This window comes from Teleopsis dalmanni, chromosome 2 (assembly GCF_002237135.1).
Source record: "Teleopsis dalmanni isolate 2A chromosome 2, ASM223713v2, whole genome shotgun sequence".
NCBI classification, from domain to species: Eukaryota; Metazoa; Arthropoda; class Insecta; order Diptera; family Diopsidae; genus Teleopsis; species Teleopsis dalmanni.
The window spans coordinates 23,434,221-23,459,681 of NC_051847.1; the positions used below are offsets into that span (position 1 = coordinate 23,434,221).

At 32.9% G+C, this 25,461-nt stretch overlaps 1 protein-coding gene across 1 annotated transcript; it reads right to left on the reverse strand.

Annotated features, from left to right (window-relative positions):
- Nucleotides 1-55: 55 nt before the first annotated feature.
- LOC119674124 lies at nucleotides 56-25,160 on the reverse strand. Its single transcript, XM_038085248.1, has 9 exons — nucleotides 25,152-25,160; nucleotides 23,442-25,101; nucleotides 10,692-23,135; nucleotides 9,445-9,655; nucleotides 7,946-8,066; nucleotides 1,423-1,950; nucleotides 1,191-1,331; nucleotides 604-722; nucleotides 56-528 (listed from the first exon to the last, which is right to left on the reverse strand). Exons 1-9 carry the CDS (start codon nucleotides 25,158-25,160, stop codon nucleotides 327-329), a joined length of 15,435 nt encoding a protein of 5,144 aa, XP_037941176.1. The 3' UTR covers nucleotides 56-326.
- Nucleotides 25,161-25,461: the final 301 nt, after the last annotated feature.

The following is a 25,461-nucleotide window of genomic DNA, read 5'->3' on the forward strand; positions in this document are numbered from 1 at the left end:
AAACTTCTGCACAAAAATATTTAATATTGAAGTAAGCAAAACTTACTTTTTCTTTTTTTAATACCAAAACAAAAATAAATAAAATTTATAACAACATAAATTAAAAATTATAGAAGATTTAACATAGGCACATGAATCTCACTGGGCTGGGATCCTTTATCCTCAAACGTTTTCAAACGTGATGGCACTTCAGCTTTTTCAATATATGGTCAAATACGCTTTAATAAAATTTTTTATAATTTTGTATAACAAAATCGTGAAATTTTTAAAATTTTTTTTTTTGTTTTTAACTTGTACTCATTTCATTAGAAGGAATTTAGTAATATTCACTTAAACTTTAAGTTTTCAAAGAAAGCAATATTACTTCTGAGGAAACCAGAGCGAAATTTGCGTGCTGCATTCGATTTGCCAGATGTGGAATCAGTTGCCGGCACTGGTGACGCATTTTCTTTAGCATGATCATTAAGTATAACTGCTTCTGCCACCGTTTCAATAGCTTCTTCCACTTCCTTACTTGTAGGTGGGTCACTAATATATAAATAAAGAAATTATATATAAACATAAATATATTACTCAATTTATTCTTAAACATGTAAAACTTACGTTTCGAGTGAAGATAAATCTGAGGATATTGTTGCATCTTCAGCGATTTCCGCAACTGATGGACTAGTTTCAAGTTTATTAATTGGTGCTGGTGAAAGAGTATTTTTTGTTGTTTTTGGCTAAAATAAATAAAAATAACAAATTAATTGCTTATTATTTATGCTTATGTTAAAAAAGATCTATTTTTCTAAATGTTAAATCATATAAATGGCATCAGTAGCTCTTGATTGTCTGAATTAAAGGGCAATTCCGTAAACCTAGCTATATCTAATATAGATGTTAGCTGTTAGCGACATTTAGACCTATTCATCTCTACCGATAACATATAAGAATATGTAATATATAAGCCTGTAACAAACATTTTATGAATTTAAGGAGTGCTTGAAGATCTATTTTTGAGACAAAGCTATCAAGAATTTTTAAGCGTGTTTATAGACCATACGTTATAAACCCCCTATAGCTTAAGTACATATGTACATATATATTAGTACATATATCTAACTAATTATAATAAAATTAACAACAAAAACTTTGGTAAATATTAGCTTGAATAATATCACTATAGTCCGCTGTTTATAATAACTTACCATAGGCCAACGTTTATCAGTTTTAGTATTTTTATTTGATGCCAAAATAAATGCACGTGCTAGTGCTTTAACTGACGGCAATGCACGAGCAACATCCTCTTCAATAACAGGCTTTTCTTCTGGTTTTTCTAGAGGTTCTTCCTGAAAAACAAAAATAATTAAATGATTTAAATGATTGCATTAAATGAATGATTGTATTATTGCATTAACAAGCTTGTAGGTGAATACTTACTGGCATGTCCTCATCGAAGGATAATACTTGACTAGGATCTATAAGTTTTCGTTTTGGTTGTAAGAATTTAAAAGCTGTTGGTGTACTGCCTCTAGCAGGCGTTACGACCGGTGTGGTCGGAGAAGATGGTGTTTCTGAATTAGCTGCAGCATTAGTATTAGCATTAGCATTATTAGTATTACTTTGAATTGCTAATTCCGTAGGACGGGGTTTCTTAGCTATCGGACCTGCAGTTGAAGCTTCAGTAGCTGTTTCAATTGTATCTGCAACAACTGCATCTGCTGCACTTTTTTCTTTGATTTCTTGACGAATTTTGATGGTTTCCTGTTTATTAAAATCATAGACACGCACTGTATCCGAATCATCGCTACTTGTGATTGTGTTTAATGATTGCATTGATGGAGTCGAATAGGTTTCAATGGAGGCATGGTCTTCCACCACCGCTTGGGCAGGTACAGCTTGATAAATACCAGTCTCAGATATTAACTGAGTGGTAGCGTTAGCTTGTGAATCAGATACTTTTGCTGGCTGCTTACAGTGCAGTATTAAAAGCATTTTTTATAAGCAGTTTGAAATTGTTATTTTGAAAATGTAGTATTATTTGTTTTTGTTTTTTTTGAGTGTTTTGTTTGTATATGAAAATAGAAGAATGCATAAAAAACATAAACCCATTAATTTGTTAGTAAAAGGCACTTACAGTTTAATATATAACGTTAATTTTGAAATGGAATGTTTACTGCTACTTTTTTTTATCATATAATTAAATAAAAATAATATATTATCATGAATGATTTAAAAGGATACTGAAATTTTTTTAAAAAACCGTCAATACTTATGCATATATTATTATAAACTATATTTCATGAAGGAAGTAATAACTTAAAACTAGGCCCGAAGCATAAAATAATTGCTAATGTTAATATAAAGTATATTTTAACTTTAATTAATTATTAAAATTACGTAAATGATATAGCCCACTAATCAAAGATTGTTAATTTAGTCGAATATATAAATTAAAATAGATAAACACTATTTACGAACGATAGCTTTAGTTTAAAGTATTAATTTTAAATATTTAGAATTACCAGTTATAAATATCATGCAATAATAATAAGACTATAGTAAAGAATTACGTAGTAGTAATAATAATTATAGAAAATAAGTAGAAGATTTTAAATAAATATTATTAAGCATTCAAAAAATAGTAAAAAATCACAAAATTTTTAAAAATGGTTAGAGTTAAGTTAGAAATTATTTTTTTTAGTAAAATGACGTTAGTCAGCGATAAATAAATTTATGTTAAAGTTTTACTAATAATCTATTAAAAATACATGAATTACACATTTAAAAGATATAGTATATATTCAATCAATTCTTTCTTTTCTATATACTGCACTATCACTAATAGCATATTTTAATAAGAACGAATGACTAGAGATATTTAGATCCTAAAAAGTACTTCCACCCTATCTACTTTACACCGTATAAAGTATGAATTTTGAAAAATTTGAACAAATAAGCAATCTACTTTGAACCAAATTGCTGTGGACAGCAATTATAAATGGGCAGTGAGTACTGCCTTTAATGTTCATATGGCAGATAGAAAAGATAAGTATACATACGGATGCAAACTGTAAATTCTGCGAATAGAATGAAGAGTCAGCCACACATGAAAGAATGCCCTGCGCGAATGCACATACGAAATAGATTCCTGGGAATATTCATGGGAAGAGGCAATAAAACTCTGTAAAATAGGTTCTATACTACTTTTTATTGACGCAACAGGGCCTAATACCCATCCCGAAATGTAAAGCTGTGAATTTAAACCGAATTGCAATCAACTATCTGTGTGTAGGAAACTTTAACAGGAGGGTTGCTAATCCCATAATAATGAAAGCAGCATCATATCAAAGAAGAAAAAATACTAGAATTAGGATTTTTGAAGGTCATATAAAGTCTTGGAGAGTTAGCTAAGTTACTGATTCTGTAACAGTGACACCACAACTATACTTATTAAGATTCCTTATGTTTTTCTTTTGCTATAATGGAGAAATAAAGATGAGATGTTTCCGCTGACTTGATGTTAATGATTGCAAAGCAGTTGTAAGACACTGTGAGGACTTGAGGAGTATTGTAAAGTAGGTCAAGATTTAAGAAGAAGTATGTTAGAATGGTTTTACTAGAGAAATTTCTGTTTTGATTAGATGTCCTGAAAAGTTTTTGTTACAGTATACTCTTACCCTAGAGCCCTAGAGTGTAGTTATATAACATGTTTTTTGTTTTAGACAGTGATGACGTTCTGTCACATTATCGATGCTGATTTTATAAAGATTTTGTCTATATAAAGTAGGTCGGTTGAAACAAGAAGTCATTATTCAGTCTTCGTTTAATTAATAAAGTATACAAAAATTATAATTATTTTTTGGAACAAAATAACTAAGACTTTTTAACAGAAATGAAAAGTTAGAATATATTATTATCGTCGAAAATGGAATTCCCCAAAAAATATTGCGAAGAAGTCATTATTTAGTCCTCACGTAATTAATAATAACTAAGACTTTTTAACAGAAATGAAAAGTTAGAACATATTTGTATCTTGGAAAATGGAATACTACAGAGAACTATTTTATTTAAAAAATTTTTTTTTTGTTATTTTTACTTACCAAATGGACATGCAAATATGTTTGCCACAAATTTGACTAAAAACTGCTTAATATTCTTTGGATTTTCATTTAAAATATTTAAAATTTTATTGTACAAATAATGAAATTTTTAAAAAATAAACAAAATATTAGCTAATAACTATTCACACATATTAATTGAATTTTGCATTATAAAATAAACTATTTTGTGCATTTGTTATACAGTTTATAAATAAAAAGCACGAGCATTAAAATAAATAAAATAAAGATGAAAATATTAATTAATTAAATGACAATTCAATATAAAAAACTCCAGGCTAAAATACGTACTTGCAACTAAAATAAAAACTCAAAATAAAAGAAAAATATATTTCAATGTTAAATTATTTAAATTATTTAAACTTTATAAATTTAGAAAAAAAATTTAACTTTTTTTTTGCATATCCTGCAGAGTTTAAAATAAATTTTGCCACTTATTTGACATAAAATATTTGCTGAATTGAGGATTTGGAAACATTTTGTTGCAAATTCGAAAAGTAATTGCCACGCCCCAAAAATTGTTAGTCGAAAGCGTCAAATTTTGAAACTTAAAACTTTGATAAAATAACTTGAACTATCATTTAAATTTGTTACACTGTTAATGGCACAAGTGTTATTCTATAAATAAGAGTATATAAGTATATCTAAATGAATCTAGATATTTCGTATTTAAAGGCACATAAAAGATAAAATGAATATAAGAGAGATTCTTAATAAAATCTTAAAATACCTCAATAAAAAAAATCAAAGAAATTTAGTTTAATTGCATGTCAATGTATATGGTTCAGAAATATTTGAAAGTCTGTGAATTTATTAACATTGAAAAATAATAGCAATAAAATTATACTACATTATGCTTTCTACTGCCCATGGCAGGTTTGGAGTCACGTGACATATCAATCTACTATGTCTCCGCATTTTTAACATCAGCGATCAATCTTTCCTATGTTATGGCTCTGGGATCTGTGTGTTTCTCAAGTATTATCATGTTAAGCTAGTCGATACGTAGCTAAATTTGAATAGCTATCAATAATATATTTTATAACACTTATAATATATTAATACTATTCAAATATCTTTATAAATGCTGACCATCACATTTCAGTTTAAATGTCAAAGACTTCCTGTGTCTATAGCAAAAAACTGGTTTGAGTCCGGATTCCATACAAATAAAAACTGCATTTTAGCCGGTTCAACACTGAAAGGACCATTAGCTGCCTAACCAATTAATCTAAGCTTGCCACGGAAAGCATGGCGGTATATAAAAAGCCTGTGCACATTATTTGTAAGAACCAACGCATTAATTACTTAATGGGGCCTAAGATATGATTCAGTTGCAATTGGTTATGGGTCATATTGCTTTTTATGCTTTCCTAAAGCAATGTTTAGGTTGAATATACTACATCTTCAACAATTTATAAATTTATAATAACTTTACAAAAATGGTTCTTCAATGGATTGAAATATCATATTGCGTAAGTCAATGGACTTAGGCAATATGGGCGCACTTTAAATCACAGAAAGCCAGCGTGAATTGTTATAAGCTTATATATATTATAAAAATTCGTATAGGAGACGTTATTAAAATTTCCTCTGCATCCCAAGCTTTGGTTTAAAACATTTATCGAAACATAATATTTTAGAAGTCTTACTGGCATCTTAACGTAATAGGTTGATTTGGTCTAAGTTTGTTAGCTGATAAGTTAGAAATTCTATCCCTACTACGCTATCCTGTCTACTTACCTATGCTTCGACTGGAATATATAGCGCCAACATATATACATATTTATATATATTTATGTTGGTGATGTTTGTATTAAATTTTTGAAATCAAATTACTCACAATGACAATAATAATAATACATTGTTTAAAAACTTAAATTATATTATTTGTGTAAAAGCATAGTAAGATAATACCTGATGAAGTATTTTCATATTTGCTCAACAATTGTAGGCATCATACTAATTATATATATACCAATAAGCAGATATAACTAACTTAGTTGGTTTGTTTCTATTTTACGACTAAAATCTGTCAGAGGAGGATAATATGTTAATTATCTAAGATCTAAGTAATTTCTGTTTTATCTAAAATGTCATAATTATAATAAATGAATGTTAGACGACAGATTATAAGGAACAGTAGAAACACGCAGAAAATAGATAGGTGGAGTGAACAATGACTTACGCAGTGTAGGTGTCAGCAGAAATAAAGGAAAAAATTGGCAAGAATGGAGTGCTATTATGATACATATTTAAGTTCTTAAGTGTTATGTAGAAAAGGAATATTTTTTTATTTTTATTGACATTTAAAATGAAAAAAGGGGTAGTGATTGTTCACAATGAGAAACCACTATTTACAATTTTTTTCTGCGAATATTCTTGTCAGGAACTGTAAGTATCTAACTTTAAATCTATAAAAAAATCTCTTTGTTAATATTACAAAAACCGCAGATCATAACGTACGTATGCATTAATCATTTATAATATCATGTAATTACAGTGGAAACTCTCTTAAACGAACATCGATAGAACCAGCAATTCTGTCCAGTTAAGAGGACAGTATGAAAATAATAAAAACGATTAAGATAGATAAATGTCTGTTTATGAGAATGTTGGTTCGCTTAGCTGAGATTTAACATTTGTAGAATGAACTGTTTTATTTTTTCTAATTCCTAAGCCAAACAATAATGGCTGCAATAGCTATACGACTATATTTTATAATAGAAGTATAAAATAGTTGTATTTTTTAGACATTTTTTCGTATAATTTTATTAACGTTTTCCAAATATCATATAATTAAAAATTTTATTTATATATTTTAAAGTTTTCTTATAAGTGCAAAGATGACTATAATAGCTAATATATTTTTTAAGCAAACAATTTATACTTTTAACATATTTCTGACCATAATAATGACTAAATCTTTAAGACAAATAACAATTAAAATCCTATTCTCTTTCTTCAGAAATGCTTTCAATCTAATATTTAAAACTGAAATTAAATTTGACTAGTAAATAATAAGGATTTATTTACAAAATAATATATAAAATGCTTACTAATTATTTAAATTTATTTCTGTACAAATTGTTTTGTTAATTAAAAGCTTTTAATTGTTTAAAATATTAAAATAGCAAGCTATTGTTGCTTTGATTTTTTATATCTTTTCCACTAAAACCATTTAGACAACTATCTATACCAGAGTCTACTTGATCATCATCTGCCTTTACAGATAGTTTTGGTTTACCATTTGTGCCATAGAATTGATCTCGATCATATAATGGATTCATAACAAAATCTTTTGTGCTAGCTGAGACAGCACGGAAGCTATTTCTTTTCATGTCCTTGTGCAGCAATTGTTTTTCGAATTGTGACAAAATGTTAGCTTTGGGTATGGTACGTTTTTGGGTGTTGGAGGAATTAAGTGATGCACCACTAGCAGAACTGTTAACACTTAAGGAGGAGAGTGTACATCGTTTTGGTAATGCAGTTATAAAATTAGCTGAGGCACTTTTCCACGAACGCAGCGAACATATGTCCGCATTATCGTCCATGTTGTTGTCGTCATCAGCATCATCAACATTATCACGATAATGAGATGCTGAAGTGGATGAACGTGGTGGTAGCTGTAGAAGTGAATGTTGTGATTTGGTCGTAATATTGGGAGTTGTGTTTATGGTTGAGCTGAAATGTGATATTCTACTTGGTGATGTAGCATTATTAATGAATTTTAAGGAACTGCTACGACGCACTGGAGTGGAAAGGGTCCAATGATTAGCGCTATTATTTCTTTTTAAATTTGCACTACTTGCACATTTTATGTTGTCATTCATGGGATTTACCTCATTTATAACGATCTCTTCTTCATTCTGCCCCTCATATGATAAAGTGGGTGATGAACATTTTGTATTTGATACTGAACAGTTTGTAGTAATATTATTTACGTAATAATCACGGCAATATCTGTAAATACAAAAATAAATAATGAAATATGTTTTTTATCATTATAGAAAAAGAATTCATAAAGCTGAATTTCGAATAGAATATAATAATATTCTATTCAAAAAATATCTATTTTATATACACAATATATAAATGTATATTGATTTAAAGTATGGAGAATGCAAGGCTTTGATTATCGCTTATATAAGTATCGGTAATAATCTTATATCAATTTATTTTGAGTTTTTATAGGAATACGTGACCGATAGCTTTAAGGACTATAAGGGCTTAAGAGTACATATGTATATATATAGTATATATAGAATATACTACACTTAGAAAGATCTATTATAAGAATAATATCTAAAATCTATTATAAGAATAATTATAAAAATAATATTGGCAATATTCAGAGAATTATCAAAGCTTCGGATATTTAATACTAATATTTTCGTCTATGATAATATTGTTTATTTTTTCGAACGCATAGTAACGTCTATAGTATTCATGAAACATTTAAAATTTATGTTATTTCTTCATTTTGCTCTATTAATGCCGAGACCTAAAAATTTGACTAATGTAAAAATTATATTGCTTTTCGTTTTTTGGCGTTCAAATTTATTACTGACTGGCTTTTTTTTTTTTTTTTTTGGTATCGGACCTGGGGGAAAAATCTTCAAAAGATACAAATGGCCCGTACCATTTGCATGCCCGATTCATGCACGACTCAAATTGAGTCATACATGCCTACGGACTAAAAAGTCCCCTACATTCTCAACTCAAAATCCTGAAAATCCCTGCAGTACGACCAATTAAGGTATTCCTTCACAGGGCAGGTTAGAAGAGCACTTAGCGTGCATTCACTCCGATTGTGTACTAAGTATTTCGTCCGCTCTAACAGTATTTATTGTTCTAGAGATTATGCTCTTGTAAAAGCTCCATTCTTCGATGCTTGCCAACATCTGCATTACCATAGTAGAAGGGCTGGATTCCCCAATTAGTGTCTCTAGATTTTGTCTAGTATCTACGAATCTTATACAGTCTCTAATTATGTGGTCAGGACTCTCTCAATTACTGACTGGCTGACTGCCTTTATTATTACTGGATCGTATTTTAATCTACCCCTAACCATAATAATATGTGTTAACTCTATTAATTCTGTTTAATATGTAAGGTGAATACATTTAGTCAAAATTAAACCGATCAGATGCCATCGACAAATCGCTAAAAAACATTTATATATTAAATTCACAGCAAATAGCAAATTTAACTGGACAATGGCGATAGAGGTTGTGATCACCATCGATTAGTTGGATGAGAAAATGATTCCGTAAAATAATGTAAAGATATAACTCTGAATATTAAGTACAGTTCAAACAAAAATAGTTTTCTAACTTACCTTTTGTAATCGTTTCCACCATCAGAGTCCACCTTTTCACTTTTTAATAGTTCAATAGGACATTGTTCAGAACTAGGGCTTATATTTGGTAAATCTAAGAACCGTTCTTGACTACCGCTGATGCGTCTTTTCAATGCCTCAGGTGCGTATGGATTATTTGGCATATCAACTGCATTGTTCCATTTTTTATATTCGCGCTCGGCTATGGATCCTGCAATATAATATTCAGGGCTACTTAAATATGTTGGGGAAAATAATATTATTTCAAAATAATAGAATATAAATAATAAACACAGAAGGTTAGCAATATCACAATTAAAGCAAATTAAAAGTATATATTAAATAAGTGCAATGCTTGAACACAACACCGAGTGAGGTTAACCTTGGTCTGGTAATGTTACCTGGCACAAAACTTTTTAAAAGAAAAACACCATCATCCTCGCTATCGTCTATTTTTATGTTTGATCCATCATCGCTTCGTTGATCTATGTTAACCGTAGTACATTTATTGTGCTGAGTGGAGTTCAAATGATCGCCGTTAGTCATGTTAATGTTAGTAACATTATTAGTGTTAATGATTCTTCTGGAAGTTAATGTGTTATTATGTTTTTCGTGCACATCGGAATTAGCGAGAAGTGTGTCAACATATGTTGGTGCGTTTTCATCTGTACAATTTGAATCAGAACTTAGGTGATCTGAGAAAATAATTTCATTAATGAAGTTATAATTACATTCATTGAAATCTTCTTTAAAGTGCTTATTGTTATATGGGATTAAGTGTTCTGAGTATTCTGAATGCAGATTCTCATTAGACTGAGTAAGTGAGGAGTCGAGCGAATCAAAGGAACTTAGGTATCTTTGCATAAGTAATGTTTGACTATGCCGTTTCTCAATAGATTTTAACAAACGTTTATCTTTAATATAAAATTTGCAGATGGAAGCCAAGGATAAGACATTGTTTTTAACATACACATCATTACTCGGTGTTGTGTCCGAAACATGCGATTGCTTTTGCAAACGTTTTGGCTTATTAGAAGCTGTTTTGTCTAAATTTGGAAAAGTGATTGCTCCCAATTTATAATCTATAATCGAACTTGATTTCGAATGATTGAGTTCATTTCCTTGTGACGGTAGTTCCAGTCTTAAATTATTAATTGGTTTGCATTTGTTTATCATTAAATGAACATCATTAATTGCATTCAATTTTAAGGTTGATAATTTATCAAATATTTCGCCGTCATTAATACCTTGCTCTGTTTGCTCCATTGTAATGACTTGCTTATCTTCAGTTATCAAAAAATCTCCACCTATTAGCCTTTCATGATCATTGACAAATTTTTCTTCTTTAACCAATGCAGTTTGTCCCTGTGAACACTTTTCTTCAGTTCCACTAAAATCTGCTGTTATAAGAGACAGCATACCTTTTTGTGCAATATCATCAGTAGAAGATTCAATATTTAATCCTAAATAAGTTTCCGGTAATTCGTTATTTACTTCTTCAGCTGCATCCGAAACTACCATTCGTTTATGTTTTTCAGAAGATGTTTCTAAAAGTGTGCTTTCCAAACAAAGAGCAGAACTCTGATCAACAGAGTTATTTCCCCCACTTACACCAATTTCTTCAGCTGATCTCTCAACATTATTAAGATTTAGATCAAACGATTTAAGAGTATCTGCAGGTACATCCATAGGGTAAAGCGAATTGCTATTCTCCACTGAGTTAGTTGTTTCATTCATAACAATTTGTTCCGTTGATAGTATAGTTCCGGTTAAAACTGAAACTTCAGTTGTATTTAGTACTTCGGAGTGTGCGTGGTTTTCAGAAGAATGTTGAAAACATGGAGCAAGATCTGTGTTTAAAGTCATTAGCAAGTCGGTTTCATTACATGGTACCTCCACAACTGCATCAGGTACTGACACATTAGAATCTTTTGTGTCATTTTCTTCACATACTATTGCCGGTTTAACGGATTCTACAGGCACAACTTCAGAGCAAAGTTGGTACTCTTCCTCTACTGGGTCATTTGTTTCGGTTATGTTGCTTTGGTTTGTTGATGGTTCAGTTTCAGTAACATTGAGCTCCGGTGAATTTTGTAATTCTTTAACAAAAGATATATTTTCCTGGGAAGCAATTGCAATACATGTTTCATTATCTGTTGTTGCTAAAGAAGATACCAAATCGACTTGCTCGCATTGTACTTCCACAACTGTATCTGTAACTAATTCATTTGATTCACATATTATTGTTGATTCAGGGGTTACTATAGGTATATCTTCTGAGAAAATAAGATTCTCTTTTTCCACTGAGTCATTTGATGCAGCTACATCAATTTCGTTTATTGATGGTTTAGTTTCAGATGCTGTGAGGTCCGATGAATTCTGTAGATCTTCAGCATTAGATACGTTTTCTTTAGGAGCAGGAGCAATACATATTTCATTATCTGTTGTTGGAAAAGAAGATAATAATTCGATTTCTTCACATTGTACTTCCACAACTGTATCTGATACTAATTCATTTGATTCTATTGTGTTGTTTTCTTTACAGATTATTGTCGGTTCAGAGGTTACTACAGGTACATCTTCTGAGCAAATAAGATTCTCTTCTTCCACTGAGTTATTCGTTTCAGCTATATCAATTTGGTTTATTGATAGTTCAGTTTCAGATGCAATGAGCTCCGGTGAATTTTGTGGTTCTTCAATGTTAGATACATTTTCCTCGGAAGCAGGTGGAGTACATGTTTCATTATCTGTTGTTGGTAAAGAAGATACTAATTCGACTTCTTCAGATAGTACTTCCACAACTGTATCTGATACTAATTCATTTGATTCTATTGTGTTGTTTTCTTCACATATTATTGTCGCTTCAAAAGTTACTACAGGTACATCTTCTGAGCAAATAAGATTCTCTTCTTCTACTGAGTTATTCGTTTCAGTTATTTGAATTTGGTTTATTGATGGTTCAGTTTCAGATACAGTGAGCTCCGGTGGATCCTGTAGATCTTCAACGTTTAATACATTTTCCTCGGAAACAGGTTCAATACATGTTTCATTATCTGTTGCTGCTAAAGAAGATACTAATTCAATTTTTTCACATTGCACTTCCGGAACTGTATCTGGTACTAATTCATTTGATTCACAGATTATTGTCGGTTCTGAGGTTACTACAGGTACATCTTCTGAGCAAAAAAAATTTTCTTCTTCCACTGAGTTATTCCTTTCAGTTATATGAAATTGGTTTATTGGTGGTTCAGTTTCAGATGCAGTGAGCTCCGGTGAATTCTGTAGATCTTCAGCATTAGATACATTTTCTTCGGAAGCAAGTGCAATACATGTTTCATTATCTGTCGTTACTAAAGAAGATACTAATTCAACTTGCTCGCATTGTACTTCCACAACTGTATCTGATACTAATTCATTTGATTCTTTCGTATTATTTGATTCACAGATTATTGTCGGTTCTGAGGTTACTACAGGTACATCTTCTGAGCAAATAAGATTCTCTTCTTCTACTGAGTTATTCGTTTCAGTTATTTGAATTTGGTATATTGATGGTTCAGTTTCAGATACAGTGAGCTCCGGTGAACTCTCTAGTTCTTCAACGTTTAATACATTTTCCTTGGAAACAGGTTCAATAAATGTTTCATTATCTGTTGCTGCTAAAGAAGATACTAATCCAATTTCTTCACATTGTACTTCCGGAACTGTATCTGGTACTAATTCATTTGATTCAGATATTATTGTCGGTTCTGAGGTTACTACAGGTACATCTTCTGAGCAAATGAGATTCTCTTCTTCCACTGAGTTATTTGTTTCAGTTATATGAATTTGGTTTATTGGTGGTTCAATTTCAGATGCAGTGAGCTCCGGTGAATTCTGTAGTTCTTTAACGTTTAATACATTTTCCTCAGAAGCAGGTTCAATACATGTGTCATTATCTGTTTTTGCTAAAGAAGATATTAATTCGACTTGCTCGCATTGTACTTCCACAACTGTATCTGTAACTAATTCATCTGATTCACAGATTATTGTCGGTTCTGAGGTTACTACAGGTACATCTTCTGAGCAAATGAGATTTTCTTCTTCCACTGAGTTATTCGTTTCAGTTATATGAATTTGGTTTATTGGTGGTTCAGTTTCAGATGCAGTGAGCTCCGGTGAATTCTGTAGCTCTTCAGCATTAGATACATTTTCTTCGGAAGCAGGTGCAATACATGTTTCATTATTTGTTGTTGCTTCAGAAGAAACTAATTCGATTTCTTCACATTGTACTTCCACAACTGTATCTGATACTAATTCATTTGATTCTGTTACATTATTTGATTCACAGATTATTGTCGGGTCGGAAGTTACTACAGGTGCATCTTCTGAGCAAATAAGATTTTCTTCTTCCACTAAGTTATTTGTTTCAGCTATATCAATTTCGTTTATTGATGGTTTAGTTTCAGATGTAGTGAGTTCCGGTAAATTTTGTGGTTCTTCAACGTTTGATATATTTTCCTCGGAAACAGGTTCAATACATGTTTCATTATCTGTTGTTGCTTCAGAAGAAACTAATTCGATTTCTTCACATTGTACTTCCACAACTGTATCTGATACTAATTCATTTGATTCTGTTACATTATTTGATTCACAGATTATTGTCGGTTCTGAGGTTACTACAGGTACATCTTCTGAGCAAATAAGATTTTCTTCCTCCCTTGAGGAGTTTGCGTCACCTATATAAATTTGGTTTATTGGTGTTTCAGTTTCAGATACAGTGAGCTCCGGTGAATTCTGTAGATCTTCAGCATTAGATACATTTTCTTCGGAAGGAGGTTCAATACATGTTTCATTATCTGTTGTTGCTGAAGAAGATATTAATTCGACTTGCTCGCATTGTACTTCCACAACTGTATCTGGTATTAATTCGTATGATTCTATTGCATTATTTGATTCACAGATTATTGTCGGTTCTGAGGTTACTACAGGTACATCTCCTGAGCAAATAAGATTTTCCTCTTCCACTGAGTTATTCGTGTCAGTTATATGAATTTGGTTTATTGGTGGTTCAGTTTCAGATGCAGTGAGCTCCGGTGAATTCTGTAGATCTTCAGCATTAGATACATTTTCTTCGGAAGGAGGTGCAACACATGTTTCATTATCTGTTGTTGCTGAAGAAGATATTAATTCAACTTGCTCGCATTGTACTTCCACAACACTATCTGGTGCTAATTCATATGATTCTGTTGCATTATTTGATCCACAGATTATTGTCGATTCTGAGGTTACTACAGGTACATCTTCTGAGCAAATAAGATTTTCTTCTTCCACTAAGTTATTCGTTTCAGTTATTTGAATTTGGTTTATTGGTGGTTCAGTTTCAGATGCAGTGAGCTCCGGTGAATTCTGTAGATCTTCAGCATTAGATACATTTTCATCGGAAGCAGGTACAATACATGTTTCATTATTTGTTGTTGCTTCAGAAGAAACTAATTCGATTTCTTCACATTGTACTTCCACAACTGTATCTGATACTAATTCATTTAATTCTGTTGTGTTGTTTTCTTCATAGATTACTGTCGGGTCGGAAGGTACTACAGGTGCATTTTCTGAGCAAATCAGATTTTCTTCTTCCACTAAGTTATTTGTTTCAGCTATATCAATTTGGTTTATTGATGGTTTAGTTTCAGATGCAGTGAGCTCCGGTAGATTTTGTTGTTCTTCAACATTAGATACATTTTCTTCGGAAGCAGATGCAATACATGTTTCATTATCTGTTGTTGCTTCAGAAGAAACTAATTTGATTTCTTCACATTGTACTTCTACAACTGTATCTGATACTAATTCATTTAATTCTGTTGTGTTGTTTTCTTCACAGATTACTGTCGGGTCGGAAGTTACTACAGGTGCATCTTCTGAGCAAATAAGATTTTCTTCTTCCACTAAGTTATTTGTTTCAGCTATATCAATTTGGTTTATTGATGGTTTAGTTTCAGATGCAGTGAGTTCCGGTAAATTTTGTGGTTCTTCAACGTTTAATACATTTTCCTCGGAAGCAGGTACACTACATGTGTTATTATCTGTTGTTGCTTCAGAAGAAACTAATTCGACTTGCTCGCATTGTGTTTCCACAACTGTATCTGATACTAATTCATTTGATTCTATTGTGTTGTTTTCTTCACATAATATTGTCGCTTCGGAGGTTACTACAAGTACATCTTCTGAGCAAATAAGATTCTCTTCTTCCACTGAGTTATTCGTTTCAGTTATATGAATTTGGTTTGTTGATGGTTCAGTTTCAGATGCAGTGAGCTCCGGTGAACTCTCTAGTTCTTCAACGTTTAATACATTTTCCTCGAAAGCAGGTGGAGTACATGTTTCATTATCTGTTGTTGCTAAAGAAGATACTAATTCGACTTGCTCGCATTGTACTTCCACAACTGTATCTGGTATTAATTCATTTGATTCTATTGCATTATTTGATTCACAGATTATTGTCGGTTCTGAGGTTACTACAGGTACATCTTCTGAGCAAATAAGATTTTCTTCGTCCCTTGAGTAGTTTGCGTCACCTATATCAATTTGATTTATTGGTGGTTCAGTTTCAGATGCAGTGAGCTCCGGTGAATTCTGTAGATCTTCAACATTAGATACATTTTCCTCGGTAGCAAGTGCGATAGATGTTTCATTATCTGTTGTTGCTAAAGAAGATACTAATCCAATTTCTTCACATTGTACTTTCACAACTGTATCTGGTACTAATTCATTTGATTCACAGATTATTGTCGGTTCTGAGGTTACTACAGGTACATCTTCTGAGCAAATAGGATTTTCTTCGTCCCTTGAGTAGTTTGCGTCACCTATATCAATTTGATTTATTGGTGGTTCAGTTTCAGATGCAGTGAGCTCCGGTGAATTCTGTAGATCTTCAACATTAGATACATTTTCTTCGGAAGCAAGTGCAATACATGTTTCATTATCTGTTGTTGCTAAAGAAGATATTAATCCAACTTCCTCACATTGTACTTCCACAACACTATCTGTAAGTAATTCATTTGATTCACAGATTATTGTCGGTTCTGAGGTTACTACAGGTACATCTTCTGAGCAAATAAGATTCTCTTCTTCCACTAAGTTATTCGTTTCAGCTATATCAATTTGGTTTATTGATGGTTCAGTTTCAGATGCAGTGAGTTCCGGTAAATTTTGTGGTTCTTCAACGTTTGATACATTTTCCTTGGAAACAGGTTCAATACATGTTTCATTATCTGTTGTTGCTGAAGAAGATATTAATTCGACTTGCTCGCATTGTACTTCCACAACTGTATCTGGTATTAATTCATATGATTCTGTTGCATTATTTGATTCACAGATTATTGTCGGTTCTGAGGTTACTACAGGTACATCTTCTGAACAAATAAGATTTTCTTCTTCCACTGAGTTATTCGTTTCAGTTATATGAATTTGGTTTGTTGATGGTTCAGTTTCAGATGCAGTGAGCTCCGGTGAACTCTCTAGTTCTCCAACGTTTAATACATTTTCCTCGGAAGCAGGTGGAGTACATGTTTCATTATCTGTTGTTGCTAAAGAAGATACTAATTCGACTTGCTCGCATTGTACTTCCACAACTGTATCTGGTATTAATTCATTTGATTCTATTGCATTATTTGATTCACAGATTATTGTCGGTTCTGAGGTTACTACAGGTACATCTTCTGAGCAAATAAGATTTTCTTCGTCCACTGAGTTATTTGTTTCAGTTATATGAATTTGGTTTGTTGATGGTTCAGTTTCAGATGCAGTGAGCTCCGGTGAACTCTCTAGTTCTTCAACGTTTAATACATTTTCCTCGGAAGCAGGTGCAGTACATGTTTCATTATCTGTTGTTGTTAAAGAAGATATTAATTCGACTTGCTCGCATTGTACTTCCACAACTGTATCTGGTATTAATTCATTTGATTCTATTGCATTATTTGATTCACAGATTATTGTCGATTCTGAGGTTACTACAGGTACATCTTCTGAGCAAATGAGATTCTCCTCTTCCACTGAGTTATTTGTTTCAGTTATATGAATTTGGTTTATTGGTGGTTCAGTTTCAGATGCAGTGAGCTCCGGTGAACTCTCTAGTTCTTCAACGTTTAATACATTTTCCTCGGAAGCAGGTACAGTACATGTGTTATTATCTGTTGTTGCTTCAGAAGAAACTAAATCGACTTGCTCGCATTGTGTTTCCACAACTGTATCTGATACTAATTCATTTGATTCTATTGCATTATTTGATTCACAGATTATTGTCGGTTCTGAGGTTACTACAGGTACATCTTCTGAGCAAATAAGATTTTCTTCCTCCCTTGAGTAGTTTGCGTCACCTATATCAATTTGATTTATTGGTGGTTCAGTTTCAGATGCAATAAGCTCCGGTGAGTTCTGGAGTTCTTCAACGTTTGATACATTTTCCTCGGAAGCAGGTGCAATACATGTTTCATTATCTGTTGTTGCTAAAGAAGAAACCAATTCGATTTCTTCACATTGTACTTTCGCAACTGCATCTGGTACTAATTCATGTGATTCACATATTATTGTCGCTTCAGTGATTACTACAGGTACATCTTCTGAGCAAATAAGATTCTCTTCTTCCACTAAGTTATTCGTTTCAGTTATATGAATTTGGTTTATTGGTGGTTTAGTTTCAGATGCAGTAAGCTCCGGTGAATTCTGTAGTTCTTCAACATTTAATTCCTCGGAAGCAGGTGCGGTACATGTGTCATTATCTGTTGTTGCTAAAGAAGATACTAATTCAACTTGCTCGCATTGTACTTCCACAACTGTATTTGATACTAATTCATTTGATTCTATTGTGTTATTTGATTCACAGAATATTGTCGATTCGGAGGTTACTACAGGTACATCTTCTGAGCAAATAAGATTCTCTTCTTCCACTGAGTTATTCGTTTCAATTATATCAATTTGGTTTGTTGATGGTTCAGTTTCAGATGCAGTGAGCTCCGGTGAATTCTGTAGATCTTCAACATTAAATACATTTTCCTCGGAAGCAGGTGCAATACATGTTTCATTATCTGTTGTTGCTAAAGAAGATATTAATTCAACTTGCTCGCATTGTACTTCCACAACTGTATCTGGTACTAATTCATTTGATTCTATTGCATTATTTGATTCACAGATTATTGTCGGTTCTGAGGTTACTACAGGTACATCTCCTGAGCAAATAAGATTCTCCTCTTCCACTGAGTTATTCGTTTCAGTTATATCAATTTGGTTTATTGGTGGTTCAGTTTCAGATGCAGTGAGCTCCGGTGAATTCTGTAGATCTTCAGCATTAGATACATTTTCTTCGGAAGCAGGTGCAATACATGTTTCATTATCTGTTGTTGCTAAAGAAGATATTAATTCAACTTGCTCGCATTGTACTTCCACAACTGTATCTGGTATTAATTCGTATGATTCTATTGCATTATTTGATTCACAGATTATTGTCGGTTCTGAGGTTACTACAGGTACATCTTCTGAGCACATAAGATTTTCTTCCTCCACTGAGTAATTTGCGTCACCTATATCAATTTGATTTATTGGTGGTTCAGTTTCAGATGCAGTGAGCTCCGGTGAATTCTGTAGTTCTTCAACGTTTAATACATTTTCCTCGGAAGCAGATGCAATACATGTTTCATTATCTGTTGTTGCTAAAGAAGATATTAATTCAACTTGCTCGCATTGTACTTCCACACCTGTATCTGGTACTAATTCATATGATTCTATTGCATTATTTGATTCACAGATTATTGTAGGTTCTGAGGTTACTACAGGTACATCTTCTGAGCAAATGAGATTTTCTTCTTCCACTGAGTTATTCGTTTCAGTTATATGAATTTGGTTTATTGGTGGTTCAGTTTCAGATGCAGTGAGCTCCGGTGAATTCTGTAGCTCTTCAGCATTAGATACATTTTCTTCGGAAGCAGGTGCAATACATGTTTCATTATTTGTTGTTGCTTCAGAAGAAACTAATTCGATTTCTTCACATTGTACTTCCACAACTGTATCTGATACTAATTCATTTGATTCTGTTACATTATTTGATTCACAGATTATTGTCGGGTCGGAAGTTACTACAGGTGCATCTTCTGAGCAAATAAGATTTTCTTCTTCCACTAAGTTATTTGTTTCAGCTATATCAATTTCGTTTATTGATGGTTTAGTTTCAGATGTAGTGAGTTCCGGTAAATTTTGTGGTTCTTCAACGTTTGATATATTTTCCTCGGAAACAGGTTCAATACATGTTTCATTATCTGTTGTTGCTTCAGAAGAAACTAATTCGATTTCTTCACATTGTACTTCCACAACTGTATCTGATACTAATTCATTTGATTCTGTTACATTATTTGATTCACAGATTATTGTCGGTTCTGAGGTTACTACAGGTACATCTTCTGAGCAAATAAGATTTTCTTCCTCCCTTGAGGAGTTTGCGTCACCTATATAAATTTGGTTTATTGGTGTTTCAGTTTCAGATACAGTGAGCTCCGGTGAATTCTGTAGATCTTCAGCATTAGATACATTTTCTTCGGAAGGAGGTTCAATACATGTTTCATTATCTGTTGTTGCTGAAGAAGATATTAATTCGACTTGCTCGCATTGTACTTCCACAACTGTATCTGGTATTAATTCGTATGATTCTATTGCATTATTTGATTCACAGATTATTGTCGGTTCTGAGGTTACTACAGGTACATCTCCTGAGCAAATAAGATTTTCCTCTTCCACTGAGTTATTCGTGTCAGTTATATGAATTTGGTTTATTGGTGGTTCAGTTTCAGATGCAGTGAGCTCCGGTGAATTCTGTAGATCTTCAGCATTAGATACATTTTCTTCGGAAGGAGGTGCAACACATGTTTCATTATCTGTTGTTGCTGAAGAAGATATTAATTCAACTTGCTCGCATTGTACTTCCACAACACTATCTGGTGCTAATTCATATGATTCTGTTGCATTATTTGATCCACAGATTATTGTCGATTCTGAGGTTACTACAGGTACATCTTCTGAGCAAATAAGATTTTCTTCTTCCACTAAGTTATTCGTTTCAGTTATTTGAATTTGGTTTATTGGTGGTTCAGTTTCAGATGCAGTGAGCTCCGGTGAATTCTGTAGATCTTCAGCATTAGATACATTTTCATCGGAAGCAGGTACAATACATGTTTCATTATTTGTTGTTGCTTCAGAAGAAACTAATTCGATTTCTTCACATTGTACTTCCACAACTGTATCTGATACTAATTCATTTAATTCTGTTGTGTTGTTTTCTTCATAGATTACTGTCGGGTCGGAAGGTACTACAGGTGCATTTTCTGAGCAAATCAGATTTTCTTCTTCCACTAAGTTATTTGTTTCAGCTATATCAATTTGGTTTATTGATGGTTTAGTTTCAGATGCAGTGAGCTCCGGTAGATTTTGTTGTTCTTCAACATTAGATACATTTTCTTCGGAAGCAGATGCAATACATGTTTCATTATCTGTTGTTGCTTCAGAAGAAACTAATTTGATTTCTTCACATTGTACTTCTACAACTGTATCTGATACTAATTCATTTAATTCTGTTGTGTTGTTTTCTTCACAGATTACTGTCGGGTCGGAAGTTACTACAGGTGCATCTTCTGAGCAAATAAGATTTTCTTCTTCCACTAAGTTATTTGTTTCAGCTATATCAATTTGGTTTATTGATGGTTTAGTTTCAGATGCAGTGAGTTCCGGTAAATTTTGTGGTTCTTCAACGTTTAATACATTTTCCTCGGAAGCAGGTACACTACATGTGTTATTATCTGTTGTTGCTTCAGAAGAAACTAATTCGACTTGCTCGCATTGTGTTTCCACAACTGTATCTGATACTAATTCATTTGATTCTATTGTGTTGTTTTCTTCACATAATATTGTCGCTTCGGAGGTTACTACAAGTACATCTTCTGAGCAAATAAGATTCTCTTCTTCCACTGAGTTATTCGTTTCAGTTATATGAATTTGGTTTGTTGATGGTTCAGTTTCAGATGCAGTGAGCTCCGGTGAACTCTCTAGTTCTTCAACGTTTAATACATTTTCCTCGAAAGCAGGTGGAGTACATGTTTCATTATCTGTTGTTGCTAAAGAAGATACTAATTCGACTTGCTCGCATTGTACTTCCACAACTGTATCTGTAACTAATTCACTTGATTCACAGATTATTGTCGGTTCTGAGGTTACTACAGGTACATCTTCTGAGCAAATAAGATTCTCTTCTTCCACTGAGTTATTCGTTTCAGTTATATGAATTTGGTTTGTTGATGGTTCAGTTTCAGATGCAGTGAGCTCCGGTGAACTCTCTAGTTCTTCAACGTTTAATACATTTTCCTCGGAAGCAGGTGGAGTACATGTTTCATTATCTGTTGTTGCTAAAGAAGATACTAATTCGACTTGCTCGCATTGTACTTCCACAACTGTATCTGGTATTAATTCATTTGATTCTATTGCATTATTTGATTCGCAGATTATTGTCGCTTCGGAGGTTACTACAGGTACATCTTCTGAGCAAATAAGATTCTCTTCTTCCACTGAGTTATTCGTTTCAGTTATATCAATTTGGTTTATTGATGGTTCAATTTCAGATGCAGTGAGCTCCGGTAAATTTTGTGGTTCTTCAACGTTTGATATATTTTCCTCGGAAGGAGGTGCAATACATGTTTCATTATCTGTTATTGCTAAGGAAGAAATTAATTCGACTTCTTCAGATAGTACTTCTGCAACCGTATCTGATACTAATTCATTTGATTCTATTGTGTTGTTTTCTTCACATAATATTGTCGCTTCGGAGGTTACTACAGGTACATCTTCTGAGCAAATAAGATTCTCTTCTTCCACTGAGTTATTCGTTTCAGTTATATGAATTTGGTTTGTTGATGGTTCAGTTTCAGATGCAGTGAGCTCCGGTGAACTCTCTAGTTCTTCAACGTTTAATACATTTTCCTCGAAAGCAGGTGGAGTACATGTTTCATTATCTGTTGTTGCTAAAGAAGATACTAATTCGACTTGCTCGCATTGTACTTCCACAACTGTATCTGGTATTAATTCATTTGATTCTATTGCATTATTTGATTCGCAGATTATTGTCGCTTCGGAGGTTACTACAGGTACATCTTCTGAGCAAATAAGATTCTCTTCTTCCACTGAGTTATTCGTTTCAGTTATATCAATTTGGTTTATTGATGGTTCAATTTCAGATGCAGTGAGCTCCGGTAAATTTTGTGGTTCTTCAACGTTTGATATATTTTCCTCGGAAGGAGGTGCAATACATGTTTCATTATCTGTTATTGCTAAGGAAGAAATTAATTCGACTTCTTCAGATAGTACTTCTGCAACCGTATCTGATACTAATTCATTTGATTCTATTGTGTTGTTTTCTTCACATAATATTGTCGCTTCGGAGGTTACTACAGGTACATCTTCTGAGCAAATAAGATTCTCTTCTTCCACTGAGTTATTCGTTTCAGTTATATGAATTTGGTTTGTTGATGGTTCAGTTTCAGATGCAGTGAGCTCCGGTGAACTCTCTAGTTCTTCAACGTTTAATACATTTTCCTCGAAAGCAGGTGGAGTACATGTTTCATTATCTGTTGTTGCTAAAGAAGATACTAATTCGACTTGCTCGCATTGTACTTCCACAACTGTATCTGGTATTAATTCATTTGATTCTATTGCATTATTTGATTCACAGATTATTGTCGGTTCTGAGGTTACTACAGGTACATCTTCTGAGCAAATAAGATTTTCTTCGTCCCTTGAGTAGTTTGCGTCACCTATATCAATTTGATTTATTGGTGGTTCAGTTTCAGATGCAGTGAGCTCCGGTGAATTCTGTAGATCTTCAACATTAGATACATTTTCCTCGGTAGCAAGTGCGATAGATGTTTCATTATCTGTTGTTGCTAAAGAAGATACTAATCCAATTTCTTCACATTGTACTTTCACAACTGTATCTGGTACTAATTCATTTGATTCACAGATTATTGTCGGTTCTGAGGTTACTACAGGTACATCTTCTGAGCAAATAGGATTTTCTTCGTCCCTTGAGTAGTTTGCGTCACCTATATCAATTTGATTTATTGGTGGTTCAGTTTCAGATGCAGTGAGCTCCGGTGAATTCTGTAGATCTTCAACATTAGATACATTTTCCTCGGTAGCAAGTGCGATAGATGTTTCATTATCTGTTGTTGCTAAAGAAGATACTAATCCAATTTCTTCACATTGTACTTCCACAACTGTATCTGTAAGTAATTCATTTGATTCACAGATTATTGTCGGTTCTGAGGTTACTACAGGTACATCTTCTGAACAAATAAGATTCTCTTGTTCCACTGAGTTATTCGTTTCAGTTATATGAATTTGGTTTGTTGATGGTTCAGTTTCAGATGCATTGAGCTCCGGTGAACTCTCTAGTTCCTCAACGTTTAATACATTTTCCTCGGCAGCAGGTGGAGTACATGTTTCATTATCTGTTATTGCTAAAGAAGATACTAATTCGACTTGCTCGCATTGTACTTCCACAACTGTATCTGGTATTAATTCATTTGATTCTATTGCATTATTTGATTCACAGATTATTGTCGGTTCTGAGGTTACTACAGGTACATCTTCTGAGCAAATTAGTTTCTCTTCTTCCACTGAGTTATTCGTTTCAGCTATGTCAATTTGGTTTGTTTGTAGTTCAGATTCAGTTACACTGTGTTCCGGTGAATTCTGTAGATCTTCAACGTTTGATACAATTTCCTCGGAAGCAATTGCAGTACATGTTTCATTATCTGTTGTTGCTGAAGAAGATACTAATTCGACTTTCTTGCTTTTTACTTCCGGAACTGTATCTGGTATTAATTCATTTGATTCACATATTATTGTCGCTTCAGAGGTTACTGCAGGTACATCTTCTGAGCAAATAAGATTCTCTTCTTCCACTGAGTTATTTGTTTCAGTTATATGAATTTGGTTTGTTGATGGTTCAGTTTCAGATGCAGTGAGCTCCGGTGAACTCTCTAGTTCTTCAACGTTTAATACATTTTCCTCGGAAGCAGGTGCAGTACATGTTTCATTATCTGTTGTTGTTAAAGAAGATATTAATTCGACTTGCTCGCATTGTACTTCCACAACTGTATCTGGTATTAATTCATTTGATTCTATTGCATTATTTGATTCACAGATTATTGTCGATTCTGAGGTTACTACAGGTACATCTTCTGAGCAAATGAGATTCTCCTCTTCCACTGAGTTATTTGTTTCAGTTATATGAATTTGGTTTATTGGTGGTTCAGTTTCAGATGCAGTGAGCTCCGGTGAACTCTCTAGTTCTTCAACGTTTAATACATTTTCCTCGGAAGCAGGTACAGTACATGTGTTATTATCTGTTGTTGCTTCAGAAGAAACTAAATCGACTTGCTCGCATTGTGTTTCCACAACTGTATCTGATACTAATTCATTTGATTCTATTGCATTATTTGATTCACAGATTATTGTCGGTTCTGAGGTTACTACAGGTACATCTTCTGAGCAAATAAGATTTTCTTCCTCCCTTGAGTAGTTTGCGTCACCTATATCAATTTGATTTATTGGTGGTTCAGTTTCAGATGCAATAAGCTCCGGTGAGTTCTGGAGTTCTTCAACGTTTGATACATTTTCCTCGGAAGCAGGTGCAATACATGTTTCATTATCTGTTGTTGCTAAAGAAGAAACCAATTCGATTTCTTCACATTGTACTTTCGCAACTGCATCTGGTACTAATTCATGTGATTCACATATTATTGTCGCTTCAGTGATTACTACAGGTACATCTTCTGAGCAAATAAGATTCTCTTCTTCCACTAAGTTATTTGTTTCAGTTATATGAATTTGGTTTATTGGTGGTTTAGTTTCAGATGCAGTAAGCTCGGGTGAATTCTGTAGTTCTTCAACGTTTAATTCCTCGGAAGCAGGTGCGGTACATGTGTTATTATCTGTTGTTGCTAAAGA